This window comes from Gymnoscopelus microlampas (assembly GCF_963454915.1).
Source record: "Gymnoscopelus microlampas genome assembly, chromosome: 3".
NCBI classification, from domain to species: domain Eukaryota; kingdom Metazoa; phylum Chordata; class Actinopteri; order Myctophiformes; family Myctophidae; genus Gymnoscopelus; species Gymnoscopelus microlampas.
The window spans coordinates 6,153,767-6,166,606 of NC_139940.1; the positions used below are offsets into that span (position 1 = coordinate 6,153,767).

At 39.4% G+C, this 12,840-nt stretch overlaps 1 protein-coding gene across 1 annotated transcript in view; it reads right to left on the minus strand.

Annotated features, from left to right (window-relative positions):
- Positions 1-12,840, minus strand: part of iqgap3 (IQ motif containing GTPase activating protein 3) — a 49,459-nt gene that overhangs the window by 9,478 nt on the left and 27,141 nt on the right. The window contains exons 25-30 of the mRNA XM_084052782.1: positions 8,994-9,157; positions 6,466-6,687; positions 5,855-5,995; positions 1,234-1,318; positions 607-839; positions 304-436 (exon numbers count right to left, since the gene is read on the minus strand). Of these exons, the coding sequence (XP_083908908.1) occupies positions 304-436; positions 607-839; positions 1,234-1,318; positions 5,855-5,995; positions 6,466-6,687; positions 8,994-9,157 (978 nt within the window). The remainder of the gene's footprint in view (positions 1-303; positions 437-606; positions 840-1,233; positions 1,319-5,854; positions 5,996-6,465; positions 6,688-8,993; positions 9,158-12,840) is intronic.

Consider the following 12,840-nt stretch of genomic DNA (forward strand, 5'->3'; position numbering starts at 1 on the left):
AAAATCAGCCATTACGACGCCATCAAGGCACCACCACATTACATTTTAGTCGACTAAATCAACTGTAGATTTAGTCGACTAAAATCTTATCTTATTTAGTAGACTAAAACTAGACAAAAACTAAAACATTTCAGGTGACTAAAATATGAATAAAACTAAATCTGCTGTCAAAATCAACACTGGCCAATTCCCAAATCTCTCACACAGTGGGGTCTTGTCATTGCTGACACTTTTTGAACCCGCCCCTCTAGAACAGATATCAGACGCGCTAGGGCAGCCTAGTTAGCAGGTGAATGGGTTTACCTGGTGGGTGTTGATGATCTCGCTGACAGACACATAGATGACTGGTTTATTGAGGATAACCAACTCAGAGTATTCATCCATGCTGAAACGCTCCTCTGGCTCTGGAACATCACACACTGCACGCAGGAACCTCCTGCACACACACACACACAGACGCCATTTGTGACATTTTAATTTAATTTAACGACACAGTGAGACAGTCCTAGTCTTGGTACAGTGACTTAAGTTCAAATGAAAAACTAAACAAATCCATCTCTCAATCTAAAACGTGTGTTCTTTCCTGCTCGTGGTCAGTCAGCTGACCTGAACTTTTGGTGGTTGTGGGTAATGTAGTCGTTTAGAGACAGCAGGTGGGCGGAGTCTCCCTGGAAGTGTTTGTGGGCGGCGGCCTGTTGAAGGAGGCGGGCCACGGAGCCCAGGATTCGCCGTTGCTCCGGCAACAGGACCGAGCCGGCGGCGCGGTCGACCACGTCGAAGCCTTCTGGAGCCACGATGGCAGGATTCATGTAGCGATAGTAGATCAGATTACCTACAATCTGGAAATTAATATTAAGACATTATTACCTTGTAGAGTTGGTATGAAGTTATTAAAACCAGGAAAGCATCTGTGTCATTTCTATTTATTTATTTATTGATCGAGATCGAGACAGAGAGAAAAAAAAAAAAAAGTTTGAATTTTTTAACAAAAAAAATCTTCTCTTCTGGGGGGGGTCCCTCGCACAAAACATTTTCAGATGGGGTTGCAGGACCGAATACATATCATTTTGGGGGTCCTTGGCACGAAAAGGTTTGAGAACTAGTGATTTAGAAGGCATTTGTAGAATCGGCCACAGGTCTTAATGGGTTAAAGACATTATTACCTTGTAGAGTTGGTATCAAGTCATTTAACTTAGTTTATTTAACTTGTAGAGTTAGCAACAGTTTATTTACCTTGTACAGTTCTTCCTCACTGGCCTCTGGGAACTTCTCCTGCAGGGCATCTCTGAGCACCTTGGCTGTGTAGCGCATCCCATATCTAACACAAACACACAATGTTGTGTTTAGAAATGTTTCACCTCTGTTTTCTGGACTGGGTGTTACTGTGGAGACGTCAGAGCTCTGGTAGAGCAACTACAAGCGCTTCAACAAATGGTGATTGTATCGTTCCCATGTGCAAGAACTCATTTGGACAGTCAGGCCTTCTCAGTAATAGGCCGTATTGTCTACCCCATTATCGTTCAGTTTCGTTCCCATCAAGTGGATCTGAATAATCTCTGCTTCTTAAAAAAAGATTTATTGGTAGTAAGTAAGAAAAAAAAGTAACGACATCTGACTCGGCGCAGTATTTATATAATTAGAGTTTAAAAGTCGGTACTATTTTCTTAGCAGCGCAGTAATACTTTCAAAGAGGTGGTGCGGTTTTTGACACGTGATTCCCGTTACAACCAATGGAGGCGCCTCTTCCGCCTCAGCATTTCCCACAACAACTACCATGGCAACGGTTACATCGAGCACGAGCAGCGAGGACTCCGAGGAAAACAAACCAAAACAAAGAAAATATCATTCAAAATCACGTAAAAAGGACTCTAAACGATGCTATATGCATTCTATGTCTGTCCAGAGGGAAGATGTCGTCCGGGATTTTACAATGATACGGTGGGATACCTACAGAAACAGCATCAAGCGTTGGCTTCCTCTGCAGGGTGAGAGTAAAGAAGTTGCAGAAAGTTATAAACATTGTGTGGATGTGCCTTTCGACCAGCATCCCGAGGACGCTGGGTTTCACATAGCGTGCTACAATCGTTTTAATGACAAAAAGCGTTTTGTAGCGGCCGAAAAAAGCGCCACACAGACGTTGGAAGTTCCCGATGCAGACGCGGGTCAGTCAGTCCCTTCGGCCAGCACCAGTGCCGACGGAGCCACATCTGAAACCCCCCGAAAGAAACTTAGGTCCAGGACAGGTTTGCCTGTGGCTTCTGCTGGCCCTGTTCTTCCAGCGTTATGCATCATTTGTAAAAAAGTGGACAAGTACACACACACACACACACACACACACACACACACACACACACACACACACACACACACACACACACACACACACACACACACACACACACACACACACACACACACACACACACACACACACACACACACACACGCAGAACTGTTGTTTAATGTTTATAACGTGGATAACAATGATTTCGCGGGACTCTCCGGACCCCTTGGTGGTCCTTGAACCCCCGTGATGTAATCACGGGGGTCCCGTTGCCCCCCCCCCCCCCCCAAACACATGCGCGAGGGGGTGGGGGCACACACACAGACATGAGACTGAAATAATTCGCAATATGGGCATGTAAGAGATTTTAAACAAAACATGCATGTCAATTTTGGACTGTCAAATATTGATTTGTCATTTTATGATTATATGGGTACATTATATATTTTAGGACTATATGTAGGCCTATCATTATAATATCTGAGGTCTTCTTTTATTTGATGGGCTGTGTTTGAGTCCAAGGCTGGGGGGAGTAATTCACACCTTTTGTTAAAGACACAATGTGTTGGTTCTTTTGTTCAGATCAAAGATGTTGACATTTATGTGTGAATTCCTGACTGGGCAGGAACTGTTGACTATGTAACATGCAGTGGTATTTTTTGGGAAGGATATGTGCAGATAGAGAGACAAAAGCAGTGGTGGAAAAAGTACTCACATTTGTTACTGTAAGTAAAAGTATCAATACTGCAATGCATGGATATGAGTATTGCTATGAAAATGTACTTAACGTACCAAAAGTATAAAGTACTCAATAAGCAGAATGTCCCATTTCACAGGTTTAAAAGGTAGATAATGTATACAAATATTTTGAAAATAGCAGATCTACAAGCTCACAACGTTGTGAGCTTGTAGATCAGATATTTTCAAAAGGCCAAAGTTTAAATAGTGCTTACGTGGTTAATGTATGTTTTTGATTTTTAATCAAACTAGCACATTTGTAAGGGGATGAAAATCACTGTTATATTATACTGCTTAGCATTGCTTAGTCTGTGACTCTGTGTTGTTATAGCTTGTGAGAGATAAGAGCAGGACCTACTAAAACAATAGCTGCTGATAAGGCTGGAATGCAAGGGGTTCAGGTCGGCAGGTCACAGCTGCTAGCAGTCAGTGGCCCTTTTGTTTTATGGCTCTTTAGGGGAGAGATTTTAGCAGTAGCACTAACATGTATTTACCTTCCCATGGAAAAAAAATATAATACATACATACATTAACACCACACATAGTCTTTTGTAATGATGGCAATACAAATCTGTAAAAGACACATTTACATTTATTCCATCACTGTGTTATTTACAGCCCCCCCCCCAACACACACACACACACACACACACACACACAGAGATCATTAACGTGTACTTTTTTTGTTTAAAGGCCGGTTGATGAAGGCTGCTGAGATGAAGGAAGACTTTACCATCCTTCGGCATATTAAGGACAAAGACTGTGTGGCCCTTGAGGTGCGTTACCACAGGATCTGTTACAGAGATACCTGACTGGGTTCACACATCTGGGCAGCAGTTTCAACCTTGACCAGTCTACCTTTAACACACTTAGCAAATATGTGTGCCACCTGTATGGCCAGTCATCGGCCACAAACGTAAACGATGCAAGATACAAATCATTCTGCATGGCATCGTCAGCTTTGCCGGAACTGTCCATTCCCCCAACAAGTGACGCCCTGTATCAACACTGCAGAAGAGCAAACTACCAAGCAGCAGTAATGAGACATTCTCTGACTGGTATAATGTGTGCCCCTTCACCCATTGGCAATGGATGGCACATTGACGATGGGGAGTTAACAGTCACATGGATGACTAGAAATCCTGCCCCTGATAGCGTGTTGCAGGTAGTCCACTGTAGTTGCAAGACAACCAAATGTGACACTGAAAGATGTTCCTGTAAGTCTGCAAGACTATCTTGTACTGATTTGTGTCGGTGCCAGAACTGTGAGAATTTTTCAAAGGAAACAGAAGAAAGAGCTCTATCAGATGATGACTCTGATGACAGTGATAGGGATGATTAAGATATGCACAATGTGCTCCTTATTTTTTTATTTCATTATCAACAACATGTTCAAGACTTGCTACACTGCCATTTTAACCCATTTAAATGCAATGCATACATGTTGAAAAACAACTTTAAAATGTCTGTATTTTATTCTTTTCACAGCACAGCCTTAAATTTACTTGCACTGCCAAAATAATTACTTGCACTGCCAAAAAAAAATACTTTTTTGCACTGAAGTGAAATTGTTTTATTGTGATGCATTTGTATGCATTTGTTTTGGTATTCTCATATTTTGTGTTTTTGGAGGGGGAGGGGGGAGTTGATATATGACACATGCTAACACACACTGTGCTACTTTAATAAATGTTTTATACCATATGTTGTAATAATTCTGACCTTTAGTGCATTTATTTTAGTCTTGTCCATTTATGGTATTCTTCCAATTTAAGGGGTCATGGTAGCATTTTGATTGATTTTCAGCCATTTTGGGCCAAGGTGTGCTGCTTCTTTTTCTACCTTTCATTACACAGTAGGTTGGGACATGTCTTGTGTGTAAAACACAAGCTTTTAGCTAAATGTACTATGTGTGTGCTCCCTTGTGCTGGGTTCCAATCACTTCAGTAGAAGCGTTTTCTTTAACTTTGCTACATTAAGTGATCTAAATTCAAATATGAGTATACTAATGCACCAATACTTGTTTCAGGTGTTAGGTACATGTATTTATGACATTTGAGAAAAAAATTGTGTTGCCAAAAACATTATAACACATTTTACAAGCAAAAACAGCAGCACAAGATTTTCGTTTTTTGGTTATTCACTATTATATACATTTCTAGCTGGTAAAAAAATACTGCAGGATTTTGTGCGGAGGTATTTTAACCCAAAGTCCAGAAGGGTATTGTCTATGCAAAAATGCATTGAAAAAGTAGATCCAAGTCGTGGGAACGAAATTCATTTTCTAGGCACTTTTTGGTGGGTCACCACACGGCCTATAAAGGGGGACAAACTTTGGAAATCTGTGCCTACGGATCTAAAACTAGAGACAGATGGTAATGTGTTTAGGACTCAAATTATGTTTGAACTCAAATCAACTGTGCTGTGTGCTCACATGAATAGTTTCTGACTGGTTATTGGAACAATTATGTATTTTGTTCCACAAGTTATTGGGTCTGGTTTTGAGTGTAAATTGATTATGTTAATTATTACTATTTGTTGTACTTGATTGGGTTTTAGACTAGTGTTATTCTATTTAGAAAAGCCTCCTGTGGACAGGTGTTGAAAATTAGCACTCATGCTATAGACACTTTAAGCAATGCATCTGGTTGTGATAAACATAACATAACACACACCCATCACAACATAAACTATACAGTGAAAAACGTATTTAAAAAAAAAGTATACCGAAGGTGCTTCTAGGATCAACGGGAATTAAGTGTAGATTGAAATCATAATGACCGATGTGATGTCTGCAGTTTGTAGAGGTTGCTAGTTTTACTGTAATCTTACGGTAGATTCTGGAGGTTGGATGTGATGGCGTTGAGGACGCGATCCGTGAGGTTCTTGAGGGTCACCATGGCGATGTCCAAACGACGACGGACCTCAGGGTGAGAGATGGCCTCTTCTGGAGACACCTCGTATGGTAGAGAACTAGCCAGAGCGAGACAACAGCAGGTTAGAAGAATATATTACACTATACTTTTTCTACAAAATTATATTTTCTCTCCAGAAACACTCAATATCTCCATTTTTCAACCTTTTATGTTTTCTTTAGTTTTTTCATAAATGAACGCCCTTCTTCGTCTTACAAGAGTGTCGGGCAAAAGCAGAGAAAATAGTCAATTTACAAGTTCACAACGTGTCGCGATGCCATGTGTTGTGAGCTTGTAGATTGGCTATTTTCGCTATTTTTGTCCAATTGTGAAAGTGGTTAAGTCTGTCTGTTTGTTTCATAAATATTAATTGAACAAATAAAACTTATTAACAAGAGCTTGTGACTATAATAACTACGTTGGATCCATTGGAACACAGATTAGTTTTTCCATTTCCTGAAATCTAACAGTATTGCTGATACAAGATTTCCGCCCGAATGCCCGAAACTGTATATTAGTATACATTACCTCTTGGTTCCAGTCTGACTCTCTGTTTGGTTGATCCAGTTCTTGTAGATCTCCACCGGGTCCGTTCTGACGCTGAGGGTCTTGTCCTGCAGGATGTCCGTGATGGGAGGAGACAGGATGTCCCTCAGAGCGTTTGATCTCACCTGACGATAGAAATTCACCAGCATCTTTATTATCGTTGGATTCCCTGTGATGACCTGCGATGGACTGTCTACCTTCATCCTGGACACACAGAGAGAGAGAGAGAGACACAAAGAGAGATGATTTCCATGTATTCAAAAGAAATAGCAAAAGTGTGTGTATAAGGGGCCGTGTCCATAGAGAACGCCTTTTGAGCTGAGGAGCACTTTGGATATCATGTTCATTGCGCTCACCCACAGCATGCAAGTTAACACTGGTCAAAAAGAGATCTTGCTCTCAATGGGCTTCCCTGAATAAAAAAAACATTCATCCATTCAACCATTGAGGCGCTCACTGCTCAAACGTCCTGTCACCTGCGTTATTAGCACAAATAGCTTAGCTGAAAAAACTTCTTGTGGGTGTAAATTATCGGATTGTCACAAACAATCAGGAGGATCAAATGACCGGCGCTCCTTTCCAAAAGTTTAACTGTTTCCAGCTTGAAGCGCCTAGCTTTTTTTTTTTGCCTGCACCAAAAAACGCCAGGCGCCGGTAGCGCTGAAGCGATGGTCGGCTCTGGCTGGGAAGAGGAAAGTACTGTACCAGCACATCTTCCCCATAGAAATACATGCAAGACTGGCGCAGCCAACTCAAAAGGCGTTCTATGAGGACCCTGCACCTAAATGTTGTTTACTTTATCTCATGTTGTAGGGCAGTAATAAACAGTGTGCTAATTACTTTATCTCATGTTGTAGGGCAGTAATAAACAGTGTGTTAATTAATTTATCTCATGTTGTAGGGCAGTAATAAACAGTGTTTTAATTACTTTATCTCATGTTGTAGGACAGTAATAAACAGCGTGCTAATTACTTTATCTCATGTTGTAGGGCAGTAATAAACATGTTTTAATGACTTTATCTCATGTTGTAGGGCAGTAATAAACAGTGTGCTAATGACTTTATCTCATGTTGTAGGGCAGTAATAAACAGTGTGCTAATGACTTTATCTCATGTTGTAGGGCAGTAATAAACATGTTTTAATGACTTTATCTCATGTTGTAGGGCAGTAATAAACAGTGTGCTAATGACTTTATCTCATGTTGTAGGGCAGTAATAAACAGTGTGCTAATGACTTTATCTCATGTTGTAGGACAGTAATAAACAGCGTGCTAATTACTTTATCTCATGTTGTAGGGCAGTAATAAACATGTTTTAATTACTTTATCTCATGTTGTAGGGCAGTAATAAACAGTGTGCTAATGACTTTATCTCATGTTGTAGGACAGTAATAAACAGCGTGCTAATTACTTTATCTCATGTTGTAGGACAGTAATAAACATGTTTTAATTACTTTATCTCATGTTGTAGGACAGTAATAAACAGCGTGCTAATTACTTTATCTCATGTTGTAGGGCAGTAATAAACATGTTTTAATTACTTTATCTCATGTTGTAGGGCAGTAATAAAAAGTGTTTTAATTACTTTATCTCATGTTGTAGGGCAGTAATAAACAGTGTGCTAATTATTTTATCTCATGTTGTAGGGCAGTAATAAACAGCGTGCTAATTATTTTATCTCATGTTGTAGGGCAGTAATAAACAGTGTTTTAATTACTTTATCTCATGTTGTAGGGCAGTAATAAACAGTGTTTTAATTACTTTATCTCATGTTGTAGGGCAGTAATAAACAGTGTTTTAATTACTTTATCTCATGTTGTAGGGCAGTAATAAACAGTGTGCTAATTATTTTATCTCATGTTGTAGGGCAGTAATAAACAGTGTGCTAATTATTTTATCTCATGTTGTAGGGCAGTAATAAACAGTGTGCTAATTATTTTATCTCATGTTGTAGGGCAGTAATAAACAGTGTGCTAATTATTTTATCTCATGTTGTAGGGCAGTAATAAACAGCGTGCTAATTATTTTATCTCATGTTGTAGGGCAGTAATAAACAGTGTTTTAATTACTTTATCTCATGTTGTAGGGCAGTAATAAACAGTGTTTTAATTACTTTATCTCATGTTGTAGGGCAGTAATAAACAGTGTTTTAATTACTTTATCTCATGTTGTAGGGCAGTAATAAACATGTTTTAATTACTTTATCTCATGTTGTAGGGCAGTAATAAACAGTGTTTTAATTACTTTATCTCATGTTGTAGGGCAGTAATAAACAGTGTTTTAATTACTTTATCTCATGTTGTAGGGCAGTAATAAACAGTGTTTTAATTACTTTATCTCATGTTGTAGGGCAGTAATAAACAGCGTGCTAATTACTTTATCTCATGTTGTAGGGCAGTAATAAACAGTGTTTTAATTACTTTATCTCATGTTGTAGGGCAGTAATAAACAGTGTTTTAATTACTTTATCTCATGTTGTAGGACAGTAATAAACAGCGTGCTATTAAATTACTTTATCTCGTATCGTAGAGCAGTGGTGAACAGCTGCAGCAGCAGGTAGGCCTCTCTGCAGTCAGATCCGTAGTTGAACAGAGAGAAGATGACGGAGTCCAGGAAACGAGTGGTTTTGGTTTGGGGCATCAGGAAGATGAGGTGAGCGAGGTACATTGGCTGGGTCTGTGAACACACACACACACACACACACACACAATATTTATACATAGTCAGGTTCACTATGTGTTCTTGTTCAAAATTTGTGGAGATTAGCAAAACAATACTTTATTTTTATCTTCAGAACATGGGAAATCCAAAAATCTATGTTTGCATTTGCACAGACACCTGCATGTCCGCCATATTGGACGTTCAAAATGGCCACCATAAAATACATAATTTGTGATATCTTGGCTTCTAAACAACATAGAAAGTTAATTAAATATACTAATCCAATGTTTTCTGGGTCAAGGAATCCAATAGAGACCTAAAGGATTGTGCACAGGGACTTGCAGTAGCGCCACCTAGGGGATGGCCAGTGAAATTCAGGTTTACTATGTTAAACAATATATTTTCGTTAAAAAGTTTACATTAGCAAAAATATACACTTTTGGAATCTTCAGAGCATGAGGAATCCAAAAATCAAAAAAAAAAAAATCCTTGTTCGCATTTGCACAGATACCTGCATGGCCCACCATATTGTTCAATATGGACGACATAAAATATATAGCCTAATTTGTGCTATCTTGGATTCTAGACAACCAACCTTAGTTAATATGTTTCCAGGTCAAGGAGTCCAATAAAGACCTCAATGTAGTTATTATATAAAAGCAAAAAAACAAATGTAAATGGTAGGGATGTCCGATATTATCGGCCTCCCGATATTATCGGCCGATATTAGCATAAAAATTGATATCGGGAAAATATCGGTATCGGTTTTTGAAAAAAAAAAAAAAAAAACTTTTTTTTTTTCTTTTTTTTTTGCTTTATAAATAAGTTACAGGAGTTCTTACTGTATATGGTGTGTGTGATATGAGATTTGAGCTTACCCTAATCACAATAATCCCCGCATATATCGGTATCGGTTGATATCGGTATCGGTAATTAAGAGTTGGACAATATCGGTATATCGGTTATCGGTAAAAAAGCCAATATCGGACAACCCTAGTAAATGGAAAATATAGTCTTTATATTTGTGTAATCAACACATCATTGACTTTATTACACCACAGGTTTACAGATGTAAAGAAATGGGTGAAAAACTCCATTGTTTCTGTTGTTTTCAAAGAGAAGAAAAGAAAAGAAGAGGGCGGGGAGAGCAAGGAGAACAATCTATCAGTAATAGAAAACATGTCAAGGATATACAAATGGCATAAACCAACAGATACAGTATGTACATGAGATTAGACATAAGGTGCAAGGTGGTGACACTTTGGTAGGTCTACATTAGCAGCAGTACATGAGATTACACATTAACTTGCAAAAACAGTATTGACAAGTTATAAGATTGAACTGTATACAATATCATCTATCATTCTTTTACGGCCCTTCATCACTGTTAGGAGGGTAATTTTCAGCATTACAGTCTGCGTCGTTTTCGCAGTCACTTCCAAACAAAGTTCTGTGCAAGCCAAGTTGTCTCCTGCATGAACATCTCTGGATTGTACAATGGGTTTTGCACTGACATCTGACCAACTCTACAATGGCCTGTGGTGCAGGAGGAACCTTTGTGGTAGTAGGTAGTATCTCACCATGGCTCCATGTTTGAGTGGGTCAAAAAGACTCTGCCACGTCACAGTGGCTTGGCACCACACCCTACTTTGATCATGCACACGTTCAATGTTCTCCTCAAGGGCACCAAGTCACCAACGGTGGGAGGCAACTTGCTGCTTTATGCCAGATGACAAAACAGATACTACCTTAGGTCAGGAATGCTTGTTATATGGATGCCCCTTGGGCAGTACATCATACAAAGTTGGCCAATACATCATTCACCTCCTGTGTTAGGTCGCCTTCCTCTGTTAGTTTCTGTTAGTGGTCAGATGTCAGTGCAAAACCCATTGGACAACCCAGAGAAGTTCATGCAGGGGACACAACTTGGCTTGCACAGAACTTTGTTTGTGTGGAAGTGACTGCGAAAACGACACGGACTGTCTGTAATGCTGAAAATGACACCCCAGACAGTGATGACGAGCTGTAAAAGAATATTCCTGAATGATAGATCTAGTAGATATTGTATGTATATAGTTCAATCGTTCATACTGTTTTTGCACCTTAATGTCTAATATCATACTGCTGCTAATGTAGACCTACCAAAGTGTCACCTCCTTGCACCTTGTGGCTTTTTTTCCCTAATTTTTATCGCTCGATTCTTTAACCCTTTTTTCACCCGGTACCAATTAGCTAAGTGATCCTGGGCACTACTCTCCCCCCACCAGCCTAGGGAGGCCAAGGCCGAGCTCATGCCTTCTTCAATGCATGAGAGCCAATGACCTTCTTGTCACCTGACAGGGGGGAGTTTCCCTGGTTAGACGTAGCGTGTGCAAGGAACACGTTATTCCAACCAGTTCCGTTCCCCTCCATCAGGCGCCCCGGCTGACCAGGGGGAGGCAGTATAGTGACCAGGATTACTACATGTTTTTGTGAGGGTATTAACTACCCTTGGAGACACGGGAGAACATGCAAACTCCACACAGAGTAGGCCCTTTCGCCTTATGTCTAACCTCATGTACATACTGTATCTGTTGGTTTATGCCACCTGTATATCCTTGACATGTGTTCTATTACTGTTAGATCTCCTTGCTCTCCCTTACCCCCCCCCTCTTCTTTTCTTTTCTTCTCTTTGAAAACAACAGAAACAAAGGGTTTTTCCACCCATTTCTTTACACCTGTAAACTTGTAAAGTCAATGATGTGTTGATACTACACAACTATAAACACTATGTTTTACATTTACATTTGTTTTCTTGCTTTTCTATAATCCTGAGAACTACATTGAGGTCTGTATTGGACTCCTTGACCTGGAAAACATATTTAATTAAGGTTGGTTGTCTAGAATCCAACGTAGCACAAATTAGACTATATATTTTATGTGGTCCATAATGAACATGCAATATGGCGGCCATGCAGGTATATGTGCAAATGCAAACAAGGATTTTTGGATTCCCCATGCTCTGAAGATTCCAAAAGTGTTATAGTTTTGCTAATCAAAAATTCGTAACAAAAGTATATTTTCTAACATAGTCAACCTGCATTTCCATGGCCATCCCCTAGGGGGCGCTGCTGCAAGTCCCTGTGCACTATCCTTTAGGTCTCTATTGGATTCCTTGACCCAGAAAACATAGGATTAGCATATTTAATTAACTGTCTATGTCGTCTAGATAGAAGCCAAGATAGCAAAAATTATATATTTTATGGCGGCCATTTTGAACGTCCAATATGGCGGACATGCAGGTGTGTGTGCAAATGCAAACATAGATTTTTGGATTCCCCATGTTCTGAAGATAAAAAAAATGTATAGTTTTGCTAATCTCCACAAATTTTGAACGAAAGTATATTGTTTTACATAGTGAACCTGACTAACAGTCACACACACACAATATTTATAAACAAAACATGATATTCAATATCTCCATATATTCAGGTTTCACCTAAACATCGCTCAAAAACATAATCATTTGAGCTAAAAAGCATTATTTTACACTTTGGCTATTCAAAAATAGCAGGTCTACAAGCTCGTAGCGCAGCACCGAGTGCCGCGCTACGAGCTTGTAGATCTGCTATTTTTGAAAAATCGTGAAAATGTGTGCAAATCTTTGAATATATGTATCTTTAAAGAGAACATTTTTTAACTCAAATCTTTGCTTCCCC